The sequence below is a fragment of the Enoplosus armatus genome, chromosome 7 (assembly GCF_043641665.1).
Source record: "Enoplosus armatus isolate fEnoArm2 chromosome 7, fEnoArm2.hap1, whole genome shotgun sequence".
Taxonomy (NCBI): Eukaryota; Metazoa; Chordata; class Actinopteri; order Centrarchiformes; family Enoplosidae; genus Enoplosus; species Enoplosus armatus.
The window spans coordinates 2558203-2585879 of NC_092186.1; the positions used below are offsets into that span (position 1 = coordinate 2558203).

General features: G+C 45.5%; 2 protein-coding genes across 2 annotated transcripts; one reads left to right on the forward strand and one right to left on the reverse strand.

Moving 5' to 3' along the window:
- Nucleotides 1-1494: 1494 nt before the first annotated feature.
- On the forward strand, nucleotides 1495-16012 carry igfbp3 (insulin-like growth factor binding protein 3). Its single transcript, XM_070908339.1, has 4 exons — nucleotides 1495-1858; nucleotides 5163-5413; nucleotides 7169-7288; nucleotides 15887-16012. Exons 1-4 carry the CDS (start codon nucleotides 1495-1497, stop codon nucleotides 16010-16012), a joined length of 861 nt encoding a protein of 286 aa, XP_070764440.1.
- Nucleotides 16013-21588: 5576 nt separating this feature from the next.
- LOC139287506 (insulin-like growth factor-binding protein 1) lies at nucleotides 21589-23345 on the reverse strand. The gene is made up of 4 exons (XM_070908558.1): nucleotides 22964-23345; nucleotides 22643-22812; nucleotides 22196-22324; nucleotides 21589-21812 (listed from the first exon to the last, which is right to left on the reverse strand). The coding sequence occupies exons 1-4, from the start codon at nucleotides 23343-23345 to the stop codon at nucleotides 21702-21704; spliced, it is 792 nt and encodes a 263-aa protein (XP_070764659.1). The 3' UTR covers nucleotides 21589-21701.
- Nucleotides 23346-27677: the final 4332 nt, after the last annotated feature.

Consider the following 27677-nt stretch of genomic DNA (forward strand, 5'->3'; position numbering starts at 1 on the left):
AACGATAACAGCACATCGGGATGAACCCTGTCACCTCTGCGGTATGGCAAAATAAACCGCGATCGTACTGTATTCTAACAAAGGGGGCACAGTTTCGCAAAAGTGTCTTTTTGCTGAATTAGTTGAAACAGTAAGGGCGCTTTAGGTAAGTCATACCCTGGACGGAGGGCAGACAATAAACAAGCCAAAGGTCGGAAGCTGAATATTTCACACATGAAAAAACTGTCATGTAATAAGAAAACTAATCTTAGCTGGAGATGTTTTCTTGCTATTCCGGGGGTGTTTCCTTACGCTCTGCTTGTTTTTCATAATGCAGTCTCAACACTTTTTCTGCTTCTGTGGTGGAAATCACACAATGGCCGATACTGATTGCTTTATTTTCTCAGTGTGTACCCCCCTCTCGCGTTTGTTATTGCAGAACAGGAGGATATGCTGGACAGGGGGGCAATGCTGATCCTGCAGAACCTGAACATTTTCTTTCTAATAATTTGAAATCTTGCGGGGTCGAGGGGGTGCATACAGAAGGGATGGTGCCGGTGGGGCTCATGGGAGGAGGAGGAGGTGGGGTGGGTGGGGGGGTGAAAGGTGAGCATTGCTTCTGAAGCTATTTGGGCAAAAGGGTCAGGTATGCAGTCTGGTCTGCACGTGCTCAGTAGCTGTATCTGGTGTTCAGAACACTGCAGCTTCTACAACCCAGAACAGTAAAGCAATACTTCTTTGGCTGCACCCACTGCTGAGCATGTGGTCACACACACACACACACACACACACACACACACAGGTTATATGCAAGGCAATTATTGTTTTAGTAGGTTAAAATGGAGGCCACCTACACACCTGCCCAGAGGAATGTTTTATCAGTATTGCATGTGGGGGGTACCACCAATGGCATTCACTCACATACCACTGATGCCAGCAGGGGATGCGGCCAGTGGTGTGGAAACCTCCAGAGGTTTGGGAACAGTCAACACGGAAGAAAGCTTCCCTGGTGCAGCTTATTTCTCTCTGGTGGAAATGTAGATGTGCATCTTCTCTGCAACGTAAAAACATGTATATTAGTTAAAGTCAATAGAAATGTAACCAACACTCGCAGGCTTTCATGCCATCTGCAGCTCACTTTACTTGCCTGTCCTGTGACAGTTTCCAGATGTAAACAAACACCTTTTCTGTTTTCAGAACCGGGAGAGTATGAAAGGCTGCAGATGAACAGTCCTCAGTAAAGTATTATAAGGGATTAAAAGAGTTGAATGTTTGAGCAGCTCTCCTCTCAGACTGGATGTAGCGGTCCCTCATATCGCGGCTCTCCGTTTACATTATTCATACGGAGGAGGGTGTGACTTGTTGGCTCTTTTTTCCGCCTGTATAAAACGAGAAGTTCGCGTAAAAGAAAATACAGATGGAGAAGGCTAGCCGGCTCGCTGTGTCACAGAGAGTCCCCTTAAGCCTACGTGACAACTCACATACTGTCCCTTTGTGACCGGCTTAATCGGCAGAATGCCCGGTCTCTGTGTGCTTTGTCTCGCCGCCGCGCTGGCTGCGTTCGCCCGGCTCGCCGGCACCGTGGGGCCGGTGGTCCGATGCGAGCCGTGCGACGCCGGAGCGCTCCTGCTGTGCAAGCCGCTGCCGAAGGACTGCGCGGAGCGGGTGAGGGAGCCCGGCTGCGGCTGCTGCACGACGTGCGCCCTCGGTGAGGGACAGGCGTGTGGAGTGTACACGGGGCGCTGTGGCTCCGGCTTGACCTGCCAGCACCAGCCGGGGGAGAGCCGACCACTGCAAGCTCTGCTGGAGGGACGGGGAGTGTGCTCCAGCGCCGCGTCCAAAAAACTCAACAGCATTCTCATACCGGCGCCAAAACAAGGTGAGAAGCGGTGTTTTTACGTGTGCTTTTCATGGCCTGTAGGTACATTGGTGCTTTTTGTGTGTGTGTTGTGATTTGGTGGCTTTGACAGGCGCGCTCCCCATGAGGTGTTGCTCCATGCAGACCAGGTCTGGGGAGTTCCCTGCTCATGGAAACACGGAGTGCGTTGTATTGATAGTGGAGGAGATAAAGATGCTTAGACCGATCTACTGGAGACAAACGGCACAAAGAAACATGTATTGTAGAGAATGTATTATGTTGTTTTGTGTGGAACTCCATTCCGAGCCGTTCCGGTTTTAGAGGGGAGATTTGACGTTGCACAGTGATGTGTTCGCGTTGGTTAAACAAATCCCATAGACTCCTGAAAGTTTGAGTGGATAACACCAGCTACGGGTTGGAGGTTTTACGCAGCAATTAATCGTCGCTTTCCCACCAGGCGGCCACTTTTTCCATGTGCGCACAGCTTTGGACCATCATGCGTAAAATGCAAACTTAGATTTAAGAAATTAAAAGATTGTCTGTTTTAAGAAGGAAGGAAAGGACAACACTGCTTCTTCTTCTCTCTCCTCCTAACACACACACACACACACACACACACACACACACACAGCCTGGCTCCCTCAAACCAATAGTTAAGGAATGCCACATACATACTGTAAGTATACAGTATTTAGCTGAGGCTGAGCGCAGACCATGTCCTTGTGTTCTGTAATGTCCTTATTTTCCTTCAAGTAAAGCTCATGGATTTTTGTACACAGCATGAAAATATGTGCTGCTGCTTTCCTGGTCCAGGATGTGGGCCAAAGCATCTCGGGTGTGTGGCAAAGAGGGGAAGGGGGGGGGGTCATTTTTCTGAGTTCCCTAAAACACACACTAATTTAGACACTCACAAGTCATTATCAATGAGCCCAATCTGCATAATTCCTCATTGCATGCTGGTATGACTGCTCATATTGAGAGGCCTCACGTCTGCATGGTGTTGTGTGTGAACGGATGCACGCTGCTCACACTGGAGAAACGGCACACATGCCACCTCCATGTGAATACACACTGTTGTGTGTTTAGGCACTGCTGACGTCAGGCCTCCAGGAGCCTCTGTGTGTGTTTTCTTCTTCCTGGTTATTTGGTTTGGCCACAGTAATGTGTGGTGTGCAAGCACTCAGCAGTCACATTGTCATACACAAACACACTCACACACATGCTCATGCATCCACCAGCTCGCACACACACACACACACACACTCGCAGACCCTCGTCAACTTGCCCAAACTGTTTTACTTATTTTACTTACTTACTTCCTCCCCGTCACTTAGCCTGGATATGTCTTTCTTTACTTCTCTCTTTCTGTGTCGTATATCGGTTCATCACCATTTGCAGCCTCCAACTGAAGACAAAACTGACATTATTTCCAATGTGGAGGATCTCATATCACTTCTCAGGCTTGTAAAGCAGAACACAATGAGTGAGGGCAGTCAGACAGGTTATTAATGCCAGTGTATTTACAGTATCTCCTCTATTGGAGATGGAAAAAAAAGGTGGGAAATGATCCCAAGCGCCCCTGTTGGTCAGATTGTGTAAATGCAGCTCAGTGGTTTCCACCGCCATCAGTCCCCAGCTCCAGAGCAGCCTCTCCTCCCAGACATTAACAAGCTCTCCTCACCGCAGTTTGTGCTGTTTACCCCTGTGCCATTATACAAACAAATTGCGTAATGTGTTTATCTAAAACGCCCCAGACTTCCTAGAAAGGTTATATAAAAGTTTATGTTGACAATAAAAATTAATGCTTGCAGGAATCTTAAAAAGGGGCTCAATATTTTTGTACTTGGTTGTCGACATTTCTGGACGTTTTTGCAGAGTTCAGTGAAGGCTGTATCAGGTTAAAGAGCATCTGTTGCCTTCGGACTCTGTCTTGTTCCAGTTGATTCTGTTGTTGACATCCATGTTGTTATTGTACGTTCTGGAGAGCCTGGGAGACTGTGGAGCCCCACCACGTCACTAATTGATCAGGTGGTCACGGAGAAAGGGTGGGCTGCCAGCCTGCCTGCCCACATGAGCTACACCCCTACATGCCCGTCCGCCGCCCTCACCGCAACTCCCCGAACACAAAATCTGCTTTGAGTTAACGGTTTAAAACTGTGTTTGTGTGTGTGTGAGCCGCTGCATGTGTGTTCCCATCGTCCCTCTGCCTCTTCGGGACGTCTCCAAGCTCAGTTAGTTCCTCCGACTGTGGCCTTGTGGTGGTGTGGCCGACCGGGTGGCACATGACGGGTAGCTCGGCCCGCTCCTATATTAGGGAGGAGTGTTTGGAGCCCCCTCCTCTCTTCCTCTCAGTCAGATGGTCCCCACTCTGTCTTTAACGATTTGACAGGAATCTTTGCCAGCACCACGGGCTATTAATATATCTGCTCCCTCATCTCCCACTTTGCCTCTTACTGCCCTAACCTCCTCCTCTTTTAGCCCCAATCCTCTGTTCCCCACCCTGCACATATAAACACATACACAACATTTTCTTCTTCACAGCATCCTTAAAAAGTCTTGTTTACACTCAGTTCCTCTCTGTGGCTCTATCTCTCGGTCTGCATGCTGTGGAAATTTGTGGATATGAAATCGTCATGTTTCTGTTTATTACTTGGCTTCATCTCTGGCTCCAAACAGCCCACAAGGCAGTGAGCGAACTTTATTTTGCCTCTTTTAAACAAGCCTTTCTGAGACAGTCAAGAATTCTCTATTGGATTAAGGGAAGCAGGCGTTCAACATCCTGCATTACAATGTTTAATCAGAATTGTAAACGAAAACAACTCTGTGACGCTGAAGTTAGCTTCTGATTTGTAGCTTCCAATTCTGAAGTTAAGGAGAAAGTTAAGGAAAAATTAAATGATGATATTTAGGAGCTGATTCCAGCTGTTTTATCATCACATAGAGTTCTGAAAAAATCGTAAGATACCACAATAAAAGCCTTAAGGCTGTTTAAAACCCATTTATTTTATCTATGAAAACACATTTTAGAGCTTTTTCTGCATCAAGACCACATTAGACCAGGTCTAACTTAAAAACCACTATACTTACACTTACACATCAGCACTACTTATGTAGTCTCAATGCAGAACAAGTGGTGAAATCACCCTTTTCTGTTTTAACAAACAAAATGAAGCCCATGTAACACCAGTAAGTGGTGGAAAAACAGAGAATCAGCCACTAAATTCCATCATTTATCTTCCTGTGGATTGGAAGCTACGAATTGTTCTGCGTCGTTTTAACAAAGTATTAACATTTGAAAACTCTTGACTTACCTTTATCCACACAGAGAACGCCGGAAATCAGGTAGAAGAGGGCTGTGCCAACGCGACCGCGGCGATGACGGCGGTACCTGGCGTGGCGACCGTGAAGGGCGGGCACAGTCGTGGGTCGATGGACACCAGGCCTCCGCTGCACAACAAACTGATCCAGAAGGATCAGAACAGGAAGACTCAGAGTTACAAGGTGGAATCAGTGTCAGGAGGAGCCAACATGGACATGCACAACTTCTCCCTGGAGAACAAGAGGGAGACTGAGTATGTAAGTCACAGCCAGAGGCAGTAAGGTTTCTGCTGTTAGCTTTAAGACAACTCTGGTGCAATACATTACATTACATATAAATAATAATAATAATAAAAGAAATGATTTGGTTTATATAAAAGCCTTCTAGTTAGTTAATTTGATTTAAACTACTTTGTATTTTGTTCGCAATATTTACCTTTGGACAAATTTGAAATGAATAAAGTTGGACTTTCAAAATCAGACATCAGGAACGTCACACAGAGGAGCAGAGTCTGAGAACCAGCAGCTCGCTTTGCTGTTTATGACCAAATGTGGTCAAATTCAGATTTGAAACCAAAAGTGTTGCCCTTTTGAAAATGTACACACACGTAAGCAGTGAAAAGAAGATGAGAGAGTGGAAACGGCTAAATTGTTAGCTAGTTGTACTTTGCATACACTTTGACCTTTGGACAAGTTTCTGGTTTGTTACCCAAAGTTTTGACCTTTGCCCAGTGTGCCCAGTGCAGCCTTGTCTGTATCTGCGTCTGACAAACACTGACGATGATCCATGCACTGCACTGTGTGACGGTTCTCTGGATTCCAAGTAAACCAGATTATGAACCTCTGTCACTGAAGTTTGTTAGTTTTATCATATTTCAAACACCTTCTTAAAGGTTCCCCCTCACACAACATCTCATAGCCTTGTGTGTGTCCATAAAGGATAACGTTCACACTTTTTCAAGGATGTCTTGAAACGTGTGAACATTGAAACAAACACTGAATACGTTTTCTATCTTATAAAAAAAATGTCCAAGCTTTGTTAACATTGGCTTGGTCAGCGTCTTTATTTCTACGTACTTTATTGTCTCTTTTTTGTTTCTAGTTACCTCCAACATCTGTCGATAGGCGTCGTCACCATATGCCATGGAGAGACAGCAGTCTGCAGCTTTTTAAAATGTCTTTTATGCATTCTATGCCTGATAGAAGAGAAGTGACAGGAAGTCAGGGGAGAGAGACATGTGGTCTGACATGTAACTAAGGTCCCTGGCTGGAAACTGGGGATGTTGAGAATCATAGTCAGCACCTTAACTCAGTCTTTTTATTTCAACCCACTGATTAGCATCCCTGCTCAGGCTAAAGACTGCTGGCTCTCTGTGGCACATGGATGGCTATCCTGGCCTATGCAGCAGGCCTAAATGCATATCGCTGTCAACCTGGATAGATGGTATGCATGGCAGCCTCATGCACACGCAGGAAAAACACAAGATACAAACAGTGTGGGGAACCTCTCATCAAAACATTGATCTACAGAGCAATTTGTGGTCCAACACTCCAAAGGGTACCTTTAAGTTATCTACTATCATTTAAACAACATAATTTTTGATTCTATGCTATCAAACAAGAGAAGGTACCACTTTTTCCCAGAAAGCTGACGTCTAATTTTGGACTTAACCTCTTCAGAGACATTAAGATTATTCAATTCTGATGTGATGTTGCAGATATGAAAATTATGGCCATCCTTGATTTTAGTATATCTCTTAATATAAGCATCATATAGCTTAAAGGATTTGAACATGCAGATACCAAACATACGTGAACATACTGTGTGGGAAATGATTTAAACAACTTTGGGGGAATGCGACATTCAGGGTTCAGGAGGTTAACTTTTATAGACTCTGATGTTCGCTATGAACGTATGTCACTGCGTGAACACTTCTCATGTTCTTCATGTCTGTGATTGTGTAAGGATGAGTGTGTAATATTGGTGTCTGGGTGTGCTCGTCGTGTCGCCAGGGGCCGTGTCGGCGGGAGATGGAGAGCATCCTGAGCAGTCTTAAAATCAGCAACGTGCTCAACCCGAGAGGCTTCCGCATACCCAACTGTGACAGAAAGGGCTTCTACAAGAAAAAACAGGTGAATGGCTCTCCCTGCTGTTTCATCTCTCACATACATACACTAAAACACACACCTGCGGACATGCAAATAGACTCACCGCATGCCTGAACACTTCCAAAGAATCCTCACCGACTCATCCCACCCACCCACACATGCACAATTTTTTTTGCAGCTGGGGTTGCCTTGACAGCCACATCAACACTATATTATCAGAATGGCTAATAACCATGTATTACTCCGGTAAATGCACTGCAGCCGTCTGACTCATGCCTCACAGGAAATGAAGTCGGTCAGGTGTGTTTGTGGGTGTGTGGTGTGGGAGAGTGTGGGGGGTAGGGATGTAAGAATGTGGTCTGGGAGTGTGTGTGGCACGGTAGATGTGGCGGCAGGGGAGTGTATGTATGCCTCTTGTTTGATGGCGGTAGTTTTGGTGAGGGTGTGTAGGTGTGGGGTGCTGTTGGTGAGGTAAAAAAAACAAACAGGCTGTCGCTGGTTTAGTTTTTCTTGTCCGTGGTGCAGCAGACTCGGGCCACCCATGGCCCGCTCATTTGTAAGACGGGGAAGCTGAGATTCGATGGAGTAGTTCGGTGGGTGACGTGCTGACCTGAGGGGAGGAGGGGTGAGACGGGGAGGGTGGCGGATGGACGGGAGGGGTGACGGGGCTTTGCTGAGACGCCACCCAATTTCCGGAGGTTGGGAGCCTTATCGGAGGGATTCCACGGAGCTAGAGCCCATTCTGAGAAACGCATGAGTCACCAAAAAAAAACCCACAAGCACCATGAGTCAGAGACCAACTCGAGCCATAACAGACACACACCGAATGAAATCAACCCCTCCGATGATTCTTAGCTCACTCTTTCCCCAAAGTCTCTAAAGTGCGGTTTCATTGTTACTTTTATTAAAATAAGATTCTTCCTCGGTCTTCTCCTGGATTTCATCAACAAATATCTTCCAGGAAAGTGTGTGTAAATGTGTGTGTGTGTGTGTGCAGCAGTGTGCCAGCCCTTGTCGCCGTTTTCTCAGAGGGCCGGTGGGGTGCAGGGTGTTGTGTTAAATCCATCCGAGGGGATGTGCCTTCACGGTGTGTTGCAGAGATTTATGACCGGAAACACAACGAAGAGGAGACCGTGTGAACCGTCTAGGGTGACAATACTGTGAAAAGAAGGGAGGGAGGGGGCTGGGAGGGAGGGGTGAGGGGGTGGAGGGGTGAAGGACTGAGCAGGAGGATAAAGGGGCATAACCATACACATGATACACAAGTTGTCTCAGTATCAAATACTCACCAACTGTTGAAAGGTGGCTGATAAAAGCTACTAGTTTCATCTTTCATAGGGACCTTTTTCCACCAACTAGAACCAGGAATTAAACTGGGAACTAACACAACCTTAAAACCAAGTAACAGGAACTAAAATAGGAATTATTCATAAGTCCCTTTTGTGCATTCTTGTTTGTGATTTCATCACATCCAAAGAGGTGTGAGGATTAGGCAAATCAGACCGATAACAAAGAAACAACAGCACAGAGCCATTGTGTGAGACATGCAGAGGTGGACAAGGAGACTAAAAGTTCCTTTAGTGGATTTGTGTTCAACCACTTCTGAAGAACCACAAAGATCAGGCAAAGTAAACCGATCACAGGTTTGTTTGAGAAGTATTCTACTTTCTGATGCAGAACTATGATTATGTTTTGATTGAGCAGACGTGTCGTGGAGGACAATACAGACGTTTAATCAGTTCTGTGGCTTGTATTTGATCAGGGAGACCAGAACGTGATATTAAGTACTGCAGATAGTTGCGCAGCCACCAGAAATCCGGAGCAAGGACTTTTGGCGGGCAGGGACAAAGAGTGGAAACAGGTTCATCTGGAGAAAAAGGCCCTGAGTTCCTAGAAAAGCGTCCGGGTTCCTGGAAAAGTCTCTGCCATCGAAAAGGTCTAATAGAGAACAGCGGCTGTGGTCAGATTAGATTCATGTTGGTTACAATGGATTCCAATGGTGAAACTCCAAGGGAACGTCTGTAACCACTCCTGCAGCATAACTCCTCACCGTCCCCTCCACTGACTGTGCTCAGTATTGTTGTAAACAGTCATTGTTCTGCCAAAATATGTCTGTACACACTGCTGTCATTTGTAGCTCTTCACATTTGGCACTTGTGACTACATCATGGTGGCTCAGTTGGTCGTTAAGCTGCTAACTGTGGAAGCTTTTATTCAAACGTGTTTTGGTGAAGCGATGGTTATTTGACCATATTGGGCAAACAGATAAAGGCTGGGGTGTGCTCAAAAGGAACTGCGTGTCACCTGAACACGTCTGAAGGAAACAGAGTTCATAGCTGTTCAGAGCCGGGGCGAAAAGCCAGCCGTCATAGAGAGGGACGATAGCAGAAAGTTAAAATCCTGCACACTCTCTCATCTCCACACACCTGTTCAATCTCTTTGGGAAGTGAACGTGACTGTCGGTTTTGGAAAGTTACAGAAATTGTCTTGGCTTTCCCCCTCTGAATACTTGTCACTATTAGAATCTATTGTTCGACCCGATCGAAGCCTCTGTTCTCCGTGAAGGACAAAAGTACCGACTACAGCGGGTGAGTCTTGATGCTTGATTCAGGCTCGAATATTGTTTTAAGGGTCAACTATCACGAGGACAAAGTCACAAGCATGCATGTGTGTGGTTCAGTGTACATGTGTATATAACGTGTTGCCTGTAGGAGAGGTTTGAGCAGTGTTAGTCCTACCTCTGCTACAGACAAACCTAATTTTAGCAGCAGTTATATGAATTGGCCCAGTATCCCAGTTCAGGCCGTGCATGCCCAACACTGACCCACTCATTACACCCCTCAAAGTCTCACACACTCTCTCTCTCACTGTTACTTTCAGGCTATCTCTCTCTTATTCATCATTTCGCCCACCCATCATTACCCCCATTGTGCCCTGCCTACAGTCACCCACCCGTCTTTTGTTCTGCCTGCCCGCTCCATCATTCTGTCCATCCTGCCCTTCCGCCCACCTGGCTTTTCCTTCCTTGTTTGGCCAGGAATCACCCCGCAGAGGGCTGTGAATGGGACGACAGTGTCTCCGTCTCTCTGTGTACTCTTTCAGAGTTTAGTGTGTGTGTGTGTGTTGAGAGGAAGAGGAGGAGGAGGAGGAGGAAGAGGCAGTGGGTTAAGGATGTGAGCCAGGTGCCTGCGTACCCTTGTCCCTCCACCCTCACTGGGTCCTGACAGTGCCAGGCCCATAAGGGCTGACTTATTGAGCGTGACTCAGAAGGATCTGTGGAAACGTACACACCGACCACAATGGCTTTATAATAACTGGCCAACCTTCGGGGACCCAGACAGCTATTTTCACTCTGTCTCTCTCCCTCGCTCTGTTCCCTCGCTGGATTTCTAATCCACCTCGCCTTCCCTCTCACTGGGGGATATGGAGTCATTTTTTGGCCATGGCTGTTGCATAATATGTAGGGTAGAGTAGTATTTTTTAATACCAGTGCCAACACGGTATCTGAGTTTTGGTGCTGAAAACAAATATGTACTTTGTCGATATCTTAGTTTGAGAACATTTAGCATCAGTGAATAATATCAAGCAACTGTTCAAGCACTTAAAAATTAGTCGTTATGATTTAGATCAGGAAATATCTTCAAAGAATAAGTGTCCACCGTTCACTACTTGACTTCAGACTATGTTCAAAAAGTATTGAGGTTTGATATCATGATATGTTTAAGGCTTCAGTTGCCTGCAGGGGTTTTCTCCGGGTCATCCAGCTTCCATCTAGCTGGCGACTAAATTGCCTGTAGGTGTGAGTGTGCGTCAGTGGTTATTTGTCTCTCTGTGTTAGGCCTGTGATTGACTGCCGACCTGTCCAGGGTGTACCCCGCCTCTCACCCCATGTCAGCATGGGACCCGCGACCCTCTAAGGATAAGCAGTTATAGATAATGGATGGATGAATGCTCCTATTTTAATGTTTGTGTGGCTTCAGTCTTCTAAATCAAACAAAATTATTCTGGAGTTGAATTCACTGAGACTCTCATTAAACTATTTTTTAGAAAAAGCAATATCCTGCAGCTACTTCCAATGCACTTGCAAACACACATGCAGATGCACCCTCTTTTACACAAATACATATACGTGCGCCCCTATACACACACACACACACACACACACACACATTGCATTTTATGAGCTTGTGTTTATCCTGTGGTCAGACCAGGCTCTTTTTAATGTCCGTGAAGCCCAGCGGCGCTGCTATTAGCTATGAAGACCTGCATCACAAGAGGACGCATTCATGCGCGCAACACACACGCATACACACCCCATAAAGGTAGCATTATGAATGTGGATAAAATGTGCTTTTTTAGTGACGGCCATGTGGACCACGGAGGGCCAGGCTGAGGATATGGGGCACGAGGTCTGAGCTGACCTCTGAGCTGAGGTGCAGACTCTAGTTCAGTGTGCTAGGATTAGTGAGCGCCTCCAAAAAGCTATGTTTTGAGTATCAACTACTCACATCACTGTGCTTGAAAGGTGCTCTGAAAAGTTTGTAGCTTGCTTCCTCATGGAGGACACCGACTAGAGTCGTTTCACGATTCATAGCATAAAAAAAAGTCTGTAGAAACTTCTTGTGAACTACTAACGTGACTGCAACATAACTCTCCTCTGTCCATCTGCATACTTCTGTATAATAGAGCCTGATCAATACATTGGCTGGAAATTATAGTTAGATATGTCTGAGGTCATTTAGAGACACCGTTTGTTCACCAGAGAGAACTGTTTATTTCTATTGAAATATCCCACTCACTACATATCTAGGTCAAAAAAACTGATTTAAGACAGTGTTATCAAAAATGTACGTTTATGTTTTGTGTTCATAAAAATAGTTTGTAAAAAGAAAAATGGCCAAAATATTGTGAATTTGTTTTTCTTTCTTTATTTTTAACCAAAATGCCTGCCACAGTTTCCGTTTCCTCTTTCATTCATGACTGTGTTTGCTTACCCAGGTCAGGAATAACAAACATAAACAGCTAACCATGTTAGCAACAAATGACAGTTGTGTATTTAGCTATATTTCAACATTTTCACCAAAGTATGGTTACATACGCAGCTTCTGTTTGTGACTAGCTGTTAGCTGTTCAGCCTAGTTTAAGAGAGTAAACAGCTAGCTGCTAGCAACAAACAGACGCTGGAGGTTTAGCCAGACTATGGATGTTTGGGACACAGTGAATAAACAAACAGGCAAAGGGGAAGTGGGATATTCTGCATGGTTTGAAAAGTTTCCATTAACGTTTTATTCGTTTTTTCCACTGTGTAATTGGATCACTGTTGGAATCCATCATGAATCAAAGCCAGCTACAAACTGATCAGAGCCACCAGCGGTGGGTTTTTCCTAAAGGGATTTTTGGTGTTGTACTCCTTTAAGGATTCGTCTGCACTTTAAAATGAAACTAATGTTAACAACAAAAACAAAGTTGTGTAAAACACTGAAAACCTTCAATTCTAGGTAGTGACGTCCAGTCCTCAGTGGACGTTTGGCTGTCTTCGGCATTCTCCTACAGTGCGCGCGCGCGTGTGTGTGTGTGTGTGTGTGTGTGCGTGTGTGTGTGTGTGTGTGCGTGTGTGTGTGCGTGTGTGTGTGTGTAGATTGAAGCAGTAAAGGAAGGATTGCTTGAGATGACTGCTAATAGTTCACAGATGAAAGAGAGACTGAACGGAAATTCAAAGGTAGCCAAGCAACAGGGGAATGCACACATGCACATTTTGCTCTTCCTCTCCTTTCCGCCTCTCCTTTGGCTTTTCAACCCTCCCATACACCCCCCCCCCCCACACACACACACACACACACACACCAGGCACATACAGGACTCAATCATCATTAACCAGAGCAGAGGAACACAATGTTAAGCTCCTCTCCGCAGTCTCGTCCACTGGGTCAGGGCTAAAATAGAAGCTGGCCGCAGACTCAGACGGTGGCACCGTGAGGGGGAATGGAGGGAGGAGAGGAGAGAGAGACGGAAAACAGAGTAAGACAGAGCATGAGGAGGAGGAGGAGGAGGAAGAGAGGTAGGTAGGTAGGTAGGAGGAAAACCGAGTTCACCGAAAAGAGTCCCTCGTCGATGTTAGTGTGTGAGGGGCGTGTTGGGCTGCGTATTTGCCCCAGACTGCTGCAGTAGTTGTTGGTATTTTAATGGGCCTCTGTCTCTATAAAGCTGCCTTTGATCATGCACTCAGGCTGCTCGTGGATGTTGACTACGCCGGAAACAGACACCTGGTCACACTCTAAAGCCTGTCTGTCTGTCTGCCTCGGTGTCTGTCTGCCTCTGCGTTGCCGCACAGCCGCCTACCATGCAGTCCGTGAGTATTAGGAGAGTTCTGTTTCGGCTCTGCACTCCTGGGTGTTGGAATTTAAATGAAACAATCTCTTTGAGATTAAATGATTTTGAGCTTTAATTTGAGGGTGTTTAGGTCCGCACAGCTTAGAGAGCTTTAGAGGTGTTAGTAGGTGTGTTTTTAAACTTTGAAAATAGCCAAGCTAGCTGTTTCGCCTTCTTTTCAGTCCGTATGCTAAGCTAGGCTAGTAGTCTCCCGTCCACAGCTGCGTGCTTAACGTACGGACATGAAAGTGGTATCAATCTTCTTATGGAAAGAAAGTAAATAAACAAAAGAAATCCATGTTGACTATTGGTAGAAGTTGCACATTGCAGTCTCCGATGTTGAAGTCACACGGTTGTTATGCCCAGCCGTTCACCCAGACCTCCTCTCGTCAAAGCACCTTCACGTCTTGTTATGAGTGTAAGCCAACACACCCGCACACCACTGCCCTATTTCCTCGTGTCAGTGTGCAGCCACTCTTCAGAAAAGCAGTGTGTTAAATGTCGTGCTTTTTGGTGAGAGTGGGAGAGCTGGTTGGCGGTTCGATTCCCAGCTCCTTCTGTCCACACGGGGAAGTCTCCTTGAGCACGACACTGAACCACATCGCTCCAAATGTATGTAAATGAGGAAAAAAATCTCAATAAATCTACTTTCATCAGTCTGGATGAAAGCATCTTCCAAATCAATGTGTTGTAACGAGAAACGACAGTCATTATTCACACAACCGCAAGAGGTTACCTGTGAGGAAAACGTGTAGATTGTTTTGGAGACAGTTTCAATATGGCTTCAGATTGTCACCTAGAAATCATGTTTATGTCACATTTCCGCAGCCCATTTTCAAATGCATGATGTTTCCTTTCATTTCTGTAGGACACGAAAATGAAGTCATCTGCAACAGCTTTTGTCAGTGTTAGATAGTCATCGCGTGATAATGCAGATTAAGGTGTTCAGTGTTATGGATTGTAGAACTAATTGATTTCCATGTTGTTACAGAAGTGAAAGGTGACTATGGCCTGGTAAGTGGGGAAGTGGTTTGTAGCATTGGTGTGATCCTCTCATGCTCAACGTGAGCAGTTGAACCTCAGAGCCATTGTTTCATATACTGTACTTTCGCACTGCACTGTCAGCGAGACAGGCAGAGAGACAGACAGGTGTTTCTCTGCCCTGGCTGGTCACCTTGCCGCTCTGTCATGTGTACTTCAAATGGAGCTCATAAAGTTGCCACTCTACAAAGCCCGGCCCCCTATGGGACATCTGATATTACTTTCTAGGTGTGTGTGTGTGTGTGTGTGTGTGTGTGTGTAAGCAGGTGGGGGGTATGTATCCGTACAGTACATACAACTCTTGTTTGTGTGCCCCTGCATGTTTGCTGATGTGTGTTTATGCGCGCACTCGTGCACGTGCAGGCCATAATCAGCTCCAGATGATTTTGAGTGTCTGCCAGCTTCCCAGAATAGCAGCGCTGGTTTCCTTGCAGCCCTCCAACTGGCCTTGGCAAATATTTTAGCAACTCCATGTTTACCTTCACACTCCTTCACTCTCACTCACTCAGTGCATTCCTCATTCCTGCCCCGCTCTATTGAAAATAATCTACTTTTTCATCGTTTACCCCCACTGGTCAAGAGCACACGAGCCTGATAAATAAGCTCCTATGCGGCTCATAGATGGGACACGCTCAGCGGCATGCTGGTTGCACGTGGACGCTTGAGCGAGGCTCTCCCGCTCGGATCGTGATACATTTATTATCGGCCTTCACAAGGCAAGCAGCTGCATCATCCGCAGTGTTTATCTGCGATAGTTTCTACACATAGAAACTCAGAGACGGTTCCAGACAGCAGGGCATTCCTCTCCATGATCGATGAGATGTTTGTCTTATTAGAGTTCTGCTGAGGCATGACTTGGCCTCCTGACAAGCATCCGAAGTCTAAAAGCCAAAAGAGAGATAGAGTCTCATTATAATACACACATGCTCGTTGAAGGTGGTGTTGATAAAGCTGTGTCAGGGTAATTCCTCACCTTGGAAACGCTAGTCTGTTTTCACAACGTGCCTCAAAGTGAGAGGTCCTCCGCTACTCTCCAGTCTTCCTCTGATGGAAGTCAGAGCTGGTTGACTGATGTTTGTCCATGCCCTGCGGGTGTCACCTGTCTGTGCAATCCCTCTTGTTGAAGGCTGCACACGTTAATCTTCGCATAGCGTTTAGTACAAGCAAACAAGCAGCACACTCATTTCTTTCCCCCTCTACCTCTCTTTGCAGTGTCGTCCATCCAAAGGCAGGAGGCGGGGCTACTGCTGGTGCGTGGACAAATACGGGCAGCCTCTGCCCGGCTACGACGGCAGGGAGCGGGGCGAGACGCAGTGCTATAACCTGGAGAGCAAGTGAGAGGACGGAGGGACGACGAGTGGACGGAGGGAGGAGGACAGAGGATGGGGGGGGGGGGGGGGGGCAGAGAGAGAGAGAGGGAAAGAGAGCCTACTTTGCTCTTGCATGTAGTTTTATGTAAACATTTGAAGGGGCTCTGGACCTTTGATTTTAGGTCCCTTTTCTGTCAGAGAGTTTGGGAGAGGAGGGGAGGGGGAAGGGGTGGAGCGCAGCCTCGGCGACCGGCCACGCCTCCTGTCCATCACAGCTATCTGTCCTGTGCTTAGGGAGCCTCTATCCTTTCTTTAAAAAAAAAACAAAAAAACATACAAAAAAACATTTAAGCTGAAAGCTGAGAGAAAAGGGGAAGAAAGAGAGAATCCTACCATCTGCACTATTCTTTTAGAGAGAGAGGAAGGAGGGACTTTTCCACTCACTAAAGAGGACTTGTTTGTGACTGTGACCCGAAAAAGAAAAAAAAAAACGCGCCGCCACCGTTTCTATTGTGTGTGTTTGTCTGTGAGTGTGTAACCGCGAGTCTGTGTGTTTGTCTTGATGTGTGAGCACCTGCATAACATACGTGTGCGCAGCTGCATGTCTGTGCAAGATGGCGTGTGAGTGTGCACTTTGTGTAAATACTGTATGTCACTAAGCTCAGTTTAGAGATGTCAGACTGGCCATCCTCAGCCCCCTGCTCCATTAAACAATGCAGATAAAACGCTCTCTGGCTCAGGGTCCATTTTGAAGTGAAGGATTATGGGATGGCAGGGCTTTGACATGTTATCCAGCATGATGGCCACCAAGGGCCCTCCTTGCTGCCTCTGGCTTGTCCCTCACCCTGCAATTGGGAAGGGAATGGAGGCAAACCGTGCAGTTACAGTGCCTTAAAAACAGACCTTCCCATGCCTCCCTCCCCTACACTCTCTCTAGTCCTCCATTAAAGGAATACTTCACTGAAAATCTACCTTTTGAGTATCAAATACTCATCCCCCCCCCCCCCGCAGGCTTCAAATGTGGCTCTGAAGCATTTGTAGCTTACACCTTCATGGAGGACAGCAGCTGTGGTTAGCTTGGATTCATAACAGCTACAATAGATTTGAAGGGCGACCCTGTAAAAACAACATAAAAACATCCACAGAAACTTCTGAAAACACTCCTCCAGCATAATCCACTTCTTCACTGTTGATCCACTGCTGATACTCCCTGCAGGCACTCTGAGGAAGTTGTGTATTTAGCTATGTTCTGGAGAAACTATGAGTGACGGAACAGATTTTCTTTCAAATAGGCCCTAAATAGGACCGGTTGGGAAACTGTGCCAATCAGAGCTTTGTAGGCAGGAACAAGAACACGTCAAGACGTCATGTTCTTGTGCGAGAGCCAGAAAAATGGCCACGGAAATGAGTGTGGATCAGCTATGCAGCCGACACCTCCATGATGTACAGAAATAAGAGCTCTTCAATCTGAAAAAGGTTGCCACCACAGCTCGCATGTCAACAAAATTAAAGAAGTTGATGGCACGGATACTAATTGGTTAGTGCAAAATAACCCCAACAGCTAACATGAACACATCAGATTTAATGAGGAAGCAAACATGAAATGGTAATTCAGTCTGACAGCCGCAGGCTCAGATGTTGAAGTCACGCCTAGTTACCAAAATATGGCTAAAGACACAGCTTTTGTTGACTTTAGCGGTTTATGTTTGCCGTTTTTTACCAGCAAGTAGTTACCAATGCCAGACAGCTAAAAAGCTAACTGTGCTAGCGGTATGAACGTATGGAACGTGCCAATCATACAAACGGACGGCAGCAGTGGTTTGAGAAGTTTCCATGGACATCTTGATACTTTTTATGACTCTGGATTTCACTGTAACTGCTGTGAATCCAAGCTAACTACAGCTGCCATTCTCAGTGAAAGAGCAAGTTCGAAGCTTTTCAAGTATTATTTTGAGGTTTTCACATGCCGCCTTGCAGTCTTAGGGGTCAGTGTAGCTAGATGAGTCTGTCTTCTGTCTCTGCTGTCCCTGTCCACATCCATGTCCCTGTTCCACTATGGCTCTAACTCTGGAATGAGGTCATTATTCGTCTCCTTTTCCCCGGTGTTTTATTCGTCTGTTAATATAGTATTATATGGTGTTTATAAACGTCAGTCTGCGTTTGTGAACGCCGCTCGATGTGCCTGCACACGCGCCAGTGGCTCTGAACACCGTCCTGTAAGGCATTGTAGTCGATACTCAACCTTTTTGTCCTGCATAGAAAGTCTAAAAAAGTGGTCAACTTTAAAATAAACTTTATTTCTTTACGTTTCACCGGCGTGAAGAGACGCACACTGGCGTTGTAGTCGCCATTCAAAGTGGCCGAATAATGACCTCATCGGCTTTCCATATTTAACCTGCTCTCCTGTGTCCTCATCCCCGTCCTTGTCCCATGTCCGTCATGCAGCTCCGGTACTGAGGTCCTCCAGTCCTACATGTCTGTACCCCCTGTCTAAAACTTTGTCTTTGTCTGTGTGCCTGATCCCGTCCCCGTCTCCAACCCACTATCCCGAGCTGTTATTCCCCACTTCAGCACCCTGCCCTCCTCCGGTCCTCTTCCTGTCAGTGGTGCAACCTGGTGTAGGCTTGTTTGAACGGGGTGAGCCCGGTGTGACCGGCCCGCCCTGCCGCAGGTGCCAGCTGCCCCTATGCTTCAAGCCCAAGCACAAGCACTTAAAGCACTTTAGCTGCGCCGCTACTCGTCAATGCATGCAGTTAAAGACAATTGGACCTATCTGCATCTGCATACCTTTCCTTCGAGGTAATGTCAGATGAAACAGTGTGATACTGTAAGAAAACAATAATAACCCAGGGAGGAGAAAAAAAAGAAAGAAAGAAAGAAAGAAAAAAGAAAAAAACGAAGCTACACCAGGACTTCTGACAGCGAACTTAGCGAACACCCCTCAGAAATTTTCCATTCAATGCAACTATTTTCTTTTTTGTTGTTGTTGTTTTTGTTTCTTTGAAAAATGCTTGTATGATCGTATGCCAACAAATCTCCACAAGGTGGACACAGCACCAAATATGCATTCACACAAGTGGTAGGGGGTCTGAGGGAGGAGGCAGGGTCCTCCCCGAGGAGCTTCCTGCCCGATGCTCTCCCACATCCTGTGTAAAGACTTGAAAAGTGGAGAGAGTGCCGACAAAGAATGCTTGCCCGGTAGCTTGGTAGCATGAAATCGGCTGTACACTTCCTTTAATAGACAGCAGCAGCTTACAACCAGCCTGTTGGTGCTATATCCCATCTATTCAAAGACTTGATGTGAGGGGAGGAACATACATAAAAATATGTTTAAGCTATTCCCTCCCTAATATTTGTAAGTGTGTCTTTTTATATATAATATTATTATTATTATTATTTCCTGGCCAGCTATGTGTCTGACTAGACATCATGTACAGTACTTAAAAATGAAAATTATTTATCTAAGAAAGAATTATAAGCTGATCCAAACTAGGTTTTCTTATGAACAATTCAGTGACTCACCGATTGCACAGCAAAGTCTATATGATTCAGTGTATTTTGGGGAATATAATCACTAATGAATGTTTTATTTTGTAATGAACCTTTTCCTTCTGTTGCTCAGCAGTGTCATATGTAAGCTCCGTGCCCGACAGGCGAGTTTCAGCCTCGGGGCAAAATCTGTGTCAGTCAGTCACTCAGGTCTCTGGTCATCTTAGTTCACTGCTTCCTAAGGCCAGTGAACCTGTCACCTCTCAGTAAGTCACTTCTCTCCATGCACACCCAGCCATCCCGTCAGTCTGTTAGTGCAGAGCCAGGGTCACACTTCTGTAACGTCACTTTTTATTTCTTTATTAGTCTATTAGTTTTCCCTGCTGGTCACGTTAAGAATCTCTCTGTTCACGGGTAAATGTATTTTGTTTTTCATTTCAAGTTTATCCTTCAAAGAGTTTTTTTGATTCAAGCTTTTCATGATACTAAACTAGAAATCACACAGCTATTGTTTTCTCTGAGAAAGGAAATGATTTTGAATTTTTCAAAATATAATTTGTATTTAATGTCTTTTTTTTTTTAATAAAAAAATGAACACATTTTAAGAAACTGCCTCTCTAGCGTGTTTGTTTTTACACCGCTGTGAAGGAACCAGCTTGTGTTGCCATCAGCAGCTAATAGGCCGATCATCTGCTCCGCTTCATTTCTGCAGGCAATCAGGAACACAAATTTGCTCCTGTTGAAGTCCTTGAATGCAATCAGGCTCCCCTCAGTCTTGGAATGTGTCAATAAGGATAAAGCAAAGGTTCAATTTGTAAAGAATAAAAATAAATCTGGTGGTGCCAGGCAGGCTGGCAGTGGGCACGAGAGGTTGAGGCAAATTCCTGTGCCCGACCAAGGCAAACAGAGAGCGGGTCAAAAGGCAGCGCAGAGCTGCATGTCCCCGCGAACTGGCTAAAGTTAGACAAGGACCTCCACTTTAGATCGCCGTGATAACACTGCACACAAACACACCAAATATATAAAATGTGGTCCGGGAGTGCATCTACACACAGACTTTCATAATCAAGTCCTGATGAAGTTGTTATGATTCTCATGTTTTGCCACCTATGGATGTTTGTGCTGTAAATAAACCTGCCTGAGGTGAAAGAGAGGCCGGGAGCGCATAGCTGAGGTTAATGTTTTTATTAAATATATCACCTTTTTTCTTACATTACATCTCAATTACAAAAGTATACATACACACGAGTGAGCAGTTAGTCACTTTGGAATAGACTCACATAAACAATAATTCTCTCTCCAACAGCAGCATGTAGATAGAGCAGAGTCATGGTTCACTGTGGGACACGCTCTTTGTGGTCATGTGTTCTTGGTCAGAGAGAACAGCAACATGTAAAGTAAAATAGCAAGTCTTTTTTTGACAGATACATCAACACAACTGACAGCAGACTCATAAATATTGGAGGTAGGTTAATGTAGAAATACCCGTCTGAGAGGCGGTGCAGGGAGGCACCGCCTGTCATGCTATCTGCAACCCCATGGAACCATGGGAAATGTTTTCTGAGACTGTTTAAGGATTCCCGACTGAGAGTTTTGCATTCACTGACAAGAGCTGATCATGTGTCACGTCAGAAAAAAAAAGACAATAACAAAAAAAAAAATGGCAACAATGTGAAAATGAATCATAAAAACAACATTTAGAAATACTTCTAAACGACATTTGGTCACTCAGTGCTTTTGTTCTTGCTTGGTTTGTCACAAACCAAACCTCCAGACAACTCCTTAAGGGTAGAGCGAGCTCAACTCAGCAGTGGAGTTACTCAGGGCCAAGATACATATATACACTTTATACACCCATAAAAATAATAATATAATAATAACAATAAGGCAAAAAAATGATATAAATACTCAGAATAATTACAAATAACAAATAAAATGAAATAAAATGGAAATAAATAAGGCTGAAGAGTAGAAGTAAATGCACAAATATTAAAATCTCCTTTTCAGAAAAACAAAAATAAATTTTTTTCTCTTTGGGACGGGTGTTTGAAGAGGAGGGAGGGAGGGGTTGAGGGTGGTTGGGACCCACAGTCCCGCAAAGACAGTGTACCTGAATTAAACACCACCATGGACGAGATCAATAAATAAAACAGCTATCAAAAAGGAAAAATCAGTGGCTTGCTTCTTCTTTTTTGTTTTTGTGAGATCTGCATCAGTGGTTGATCTCTTTAAGGGCACTCGGCGTCTGCAGGCACGTCGGTCGAACCTAAAATCTTCTTGCCGTTCCAGGAGTTCACACACCAGCATCGACCCCTCTGTCCGTCCAGAGACGATTCACACTGCGGAGAAACACAATCAGAAATCCTTTAATTCAACTGCTTTCCTTTGTCATTCTCATTCCACGTGTGACACGCACGTGTACGGTCATGCAGCACTCTCTGGGTGACATCACACTCAAACACAAAAACACACTCTGAGGTGCAAACTGAACAAATCCCTGCCTGCAACACACACACACACACACACACACAATCATTTTAAAGCTGCGGTTGACATAATCTTGGCTGCACGCTCTCACACACAACTTGGTGAGATTCTTTCATGCTGAGTGGAGTCATGAATCCATCCCCGAAAAGCCAACACACACTCACACACACACACACACACACACACACACACACACACACACACACTCAGACCACATTTTGCTGAAGACACCAACCTGTTTGGGTTTATAAAGCCCGCGTTTGTCACAGTTGGGGAGGTAGAATCTGGTTAATTTGTCTCCTAATTTCTGCTGGGATTTGGCAATCTTGTCCAAGGCTCTCTGCAGCTCCACGTGACAGGGCCCCTGTGCAGAGGAGACAGGTGAGAGAAGGGTTAACTGGGCTCTGTAGCTGCACAGTGCCAACACACAGAAATAATAACCAACACTGCTTTATTATCAGCAAGCACGTGGGCTGACATCAAAATGCATATAAAACTTGTAATAACAAGCTTCCCCGTTCCCTCTTTCCCTCTCCATCATCTCTTCAAACAGCACAAGAGCTCCCCCTTGTGGTGCACTAGTCCTCTCCCCAAACCTCCCCAAAAACTTTTAGTAACATATCGCACGCAGAGGATTTCACTGAACCCTCTCGATGACACAGACACGGCGCGTGGGTCTTACCTGTTCGACCAGTTTCTTGCGGATGGCGATGAGTTTGGCTTTCATGCTCTCCTGAGCGTCGGCAGCAACCCTCGGGTCGTAGGGCTTACTGTGGCCGGGGAGGTAGTGGCTGGAGCCGGGGTCCGAGACGATGGCTGCGTTCTCCATCTCAGCCTCTGGCTCTCCCTGATCTGGAGAAGGAAATTGAATGAATGTGAAGCGGGACTGACTGACTGTGACTGTACGCGACTTCCAGTCCAGTGTTTTTGGGGTGTTGTAAGAATGAGGATTTGCTGGATGTGATAAAACACAGATGTCTAAATGTGGAGGTTATAGGCCTACCTTGTGTCTGGGGCTCGGGGGTCGGCTCGGGCTCAGTGCTCTCCGTGCACACGGCTTGTCCCCGGGTGAGGGAGTGCAGCGGCCGGGGGTCGCCGGGTCTCGGGGTGCACCTCAGTCCGGAGCCGCACGGCGCCGTGTAGATCCCGCACAGCTCCCCAGCCGTTAGGGCGCAGGCGAGGCAGCATCCACAGCCGGGCTCCCGCAACACCTCGGCGCATCCGGGCGCCACCGCTGGACACTGGCTCAGCTTCTCCGGAGTACACGGGGCGCATCGGATCGGCTCTGGCCCCACCACCGGGGACCCCAGCGTCCCTGTGGCCAGCGCGGAGCACAGCGCTGCCACCACGACGTGCTTCAAATATAATCCACCCATGGCCAACATAGTGAGCTGGATACTAAATATAGAATACAAAATGTAGAGCAAGGTAGAGAGAATAATCAAAGGTGAAAGCCGGATTCCGGTTCTTGCTCAGTTGTGTCTTTCGTTTGATTTTGGGAAAATGTCTAACTGTGCGTTGCGCGCAGCCGTATTTATAGCCGGGTTCTCTGTGAGTGTTTGACGCATCGGCGTTATGAATGATTTCTGAAAAGAAGGTGTGATGATACGATGGGCTCTGATTGGCCCGCCTATGTCCGGTCAGGCAGCTCATTTGAATACAACAATCACGTCAATATTTATTTTGGAGCAGGCAGTGCTTGCACGTATCGCCGACGAGTGACGACACCAGTGTTTGATGTTGCAATCAAGGACCCCCCCTTTTCTCACCCGGGTGCTACACTCCACTACTTCAGCCCACACTGCCAGACTACAGTGAGAGCGCCGCGCCGCGAGCTGCCGTCTCTGTCCTCAGAAGTTGACATGAGAAGAGGGTCTCGCGGCGGACTGAAACACTTCCGTGTCTTCTGGTCTGACTCAGACCAGGTCTGCTCTTTAGAGACAACGTTGTCTATTCATGAGGGGGTTCCAGTAGCCGGATTGTCCTCTCCCAACTTCTTACACAACTTTGGGGGGGAACTCCTAATGAGCGCACATTACGCGCGCTCCCGCTGCGGCTCTAATCTGACGTGAGAAAGCGTCCGTGCGCCGCGGAGGGATAATAAAGAGCTGCAGTGAGTCAGGGGGCTCGAGACTCTGCGCTATGTGATCCCTCTCTGGCCCTCGCTTTGGGTCCAGTCCAGGAGAGGTCCAGTCCGGTTGTAATGACCCGCTTCCTGGGACAATAATAGACCGAAGCTTTGAATGGAGCGCTGACATGAGCACAGACACGTCCCCCGCCTCGCCACTCTCTGGGGGCTCTGATGGCCCCGCGGTGGACAACAAGCACGTTTTCACGGCTTGCTGGAAAGCATTTGGTGTCCCCCTGACCCCTGAAGGCCATGTGATAATGTTCCTCTCATACCCCCCCCCCAACTGCCACTACGTTCACGTCACGCCTTCGTTCATATCACCTCTTCTGACGCAACGGGCTGCATTGTGTGATTGACTCCACGCAGCTGCTTTATAGGATTGCATCATCTGTCGACTGGCGTTAACGGTAACTCTCACGTGATGCCCAGATTTGTATTCCTCAAAGCTAAATAAAGCCCCCCCCCCCCCCCATGGCACGCTGACACCTTCCTCTGTGTGTTCAGGTGAATTCAGTCAAATTACACACCAACAGTGCAGCTCACTAACAGTGGTGGAGAGTAATTAAGTACATTTACTCAAGCTGGTATTTCAGTAGCCAACAATTTAGGTATTCAAACAATGCACTGCACATTATCTGACAGTTAAAGTTACTAGTTACTCTATTATTATTACTATTATTATTTTATTATGATACGATCTGATCAGTTAATAACACATGATACATTATTACAGATTTGAACATCCAAGAATATAGTTGAAGTGAGCTCAAATACAACATTAAAACATTGCTTGCATGTTGATGCATGCAACAATAATATAGTATATTTAGTAATATCAAACAAAGGAGTCAATCTGCATCATAACTGCTTTTATTTTTGATACTTTAAGTACATTTTGCTGGAGGTATAACTGTATATACTTGTAGTGCAGTAAAAAGTGCAATATTTACTTCTGAAATGTGAAGTTGAAGTGTAAAACGGATATAATCTAGTAAAGCACCATAAACTTGTAGTAAAGTACCTTACACTTGTAGTGAAGTACTCGAATACATTTAATTACTGTAGTTACTTTGCACCATTGCACTCTGAAGGGCTTCATCTGCATTTAGCAAATAACTAGTAACTGTAGCTCACAGATGCATAAAATGGAAATTCTCCAGTAAAGTACAAGTACCTTAAAATCACCCTGAAGTACAGCACTGGTGCACTGGAGTACAATACATTTATTTACTGAAGTCAATTGGGTACTAATTGTTAAGTACATATATATCGCTGATAATACTTGTGAATGCAGGGCTTGTACTTGTACTCATTTTTTGTAACCCTATCAGTTACAGATGTGATGTCAGAGTTGTCAGGAGGGAAACTGATCAGAATTGAAAATCAAAGCCAGTTTACAAACCTCTTATTTTGTGTATCAGGTTCAGAATACAGATCGTGTCTTAATATCAAAATAAAATATCATGGATGTAAAAGTCATCGTATCCCTGACAGTATCACATGCTGTGTATTCTGTATCATCTTACACTGAGTTGAATATTCAAACGGACTTCATTAAATATTCTGTGCTTCATTTTACACACATTTACCCAAAGTTCAGTCTGAAGTATTTGTGATCTCCACTAGACTTTAGAATAAAGTTCTGTGCGTTTGAACAACCTGAGTTTGTAATGACTGACCCACCAGCGGGACAAGCTGCAGTTAGTCCTTTCTATTAATAAAACTTGTGATGTGTGCAGCCCATACAGTTTGTCCTAAAGGATGTCCAAATGTTTGTTTTCTCTCACTCTCACTGAACAGGAAGTCCTTTAATGCATAACTGAACGGCCCCATTCTCATCATGAAAGCACTAGTTTACTGTGGGGAAAATGGGCCAAGTACTGTACTTCAGTACCAGTACATATTTGAAGTATTTGTATTTCACTTGAATACATTAAAACACACATTTAACATTAAAAAACATGTTTGTTTAGAAAATGTTGTATTGTTGTACATTTTGTGTTCTCAGTGGTTAAAATATCCAGCAGTTAAAAAAGGACATTGAAATGCTGCTTCCATCTGGTAATCTTGTGGTCTGGTAAAGGTCCACTTACTATTTACTGGAGCTTTCAACCATACGGCATAAACAGAATGAGTCTCCACACTCATGCTGCTTACATGTTAATCTAACATAATATGTGTAATGATCCAACACTCAGTGGTGGAGGAAGAATTAAGATCCTTAGAGTAAAAGTATGGAAGTATTATCAGCAGAATGTACTTAAAGAAGTAAAAGTACTGTATAATGCAGCAGAATATTGCCCATGTGAGTGTTGTAATACTGCATATGATATTATTGGATTATTATTTCTGATGCATTATTGTGTTTAGCATCATAGTTCTGCTGGATAGTTTAATCCTTTACAATGCTCATCATACATTTTGTTGGTATAAAGTAGCCATAACATCCAAGTACTCAACTGAAGTACAAGTACCTCTAAATTCTGCTCAGAAACAGTACTTGACTAAATGTTTCTTCCCACCATACTTACCCACACTTTTACGTAAGTAAAACATTAAATACAGTACTTTTACCTTCGCCTCCTTGGCTCTAAAAGTCTTCAGAGTAGTTTCTAACAGTACTTTTACCTTCGCCTCCTTGGCTCTAAAAGTCTTCAGAGTAGTTTCTAACAGTACTTTTACCTTCGCCTCCTTGGCTCTAAAAGTCTTCAGAGTAGTTTCTAACAGTACTTTTACCTTCGCCTCCTTGGCTCTAAAAGTCTTCAGAGTAGTTTGTAAAGGCCTCCACTTCGTGTAAAGCCTGTCTGTCTGCAACATCTTATGACATGGCCTCATATGGCTGACTGACTGCTGAGGGAAAGCATAGCATGGGATCATTGTGTAATTAGCAGGTTGATGTAAAGACGGAGAGACATGAGGGATTAAAACCTGCGAGGTATTCTCATGGAAGAGCCACATGTGGTAGCTGACAGGTTGCGTGAGCTTTTCTTTTTTTTGTGCTGTCGGATCAGAGAGGCAGAGTGGTCGAACAGAACAGAGTTATCTAGTTATCTCAGGTCAGGGACAGACCTACTTTTTCAAAAACACATGCACACAGCGGATCCGTCAGAGCCTCGAGACCCAGACCACGAAGCCCCTGTATGGTTGCTGCGGAGTTTGTGTTTGGGAGTGCGATGATAAGCGGGGTTTTCCATCTCTTTCAGATGTCACATGATGCAGATCAAACGGCGCTTGGCATTGAACGTCCTGAGACTGGAATGTTTACCTTTGACAAGAGCACCGGGAAAAACAGTCTTGTTGTCTCAGGAGCTGCTCACACCCACACACACACACACACACACACACACAGAAATACACACCCTCCAGGTTTCATTTAGGGTGATTTAAACCTTGCCCTTTGGAGGGCGTCAAAAGGAGGGTATCTACGACAGATGAGCTCTGAAAAACAGGGTTGTTTGAAATCACACCCACAGAAAGAATGCACACCTGCATGAATACTACACAGGCTGACACCCAGAGGTTCTCTGAGGTTAACGTATATATATGTACCTCCGCCAGGTTCAACAGAGTCAGGTGTAATACTACA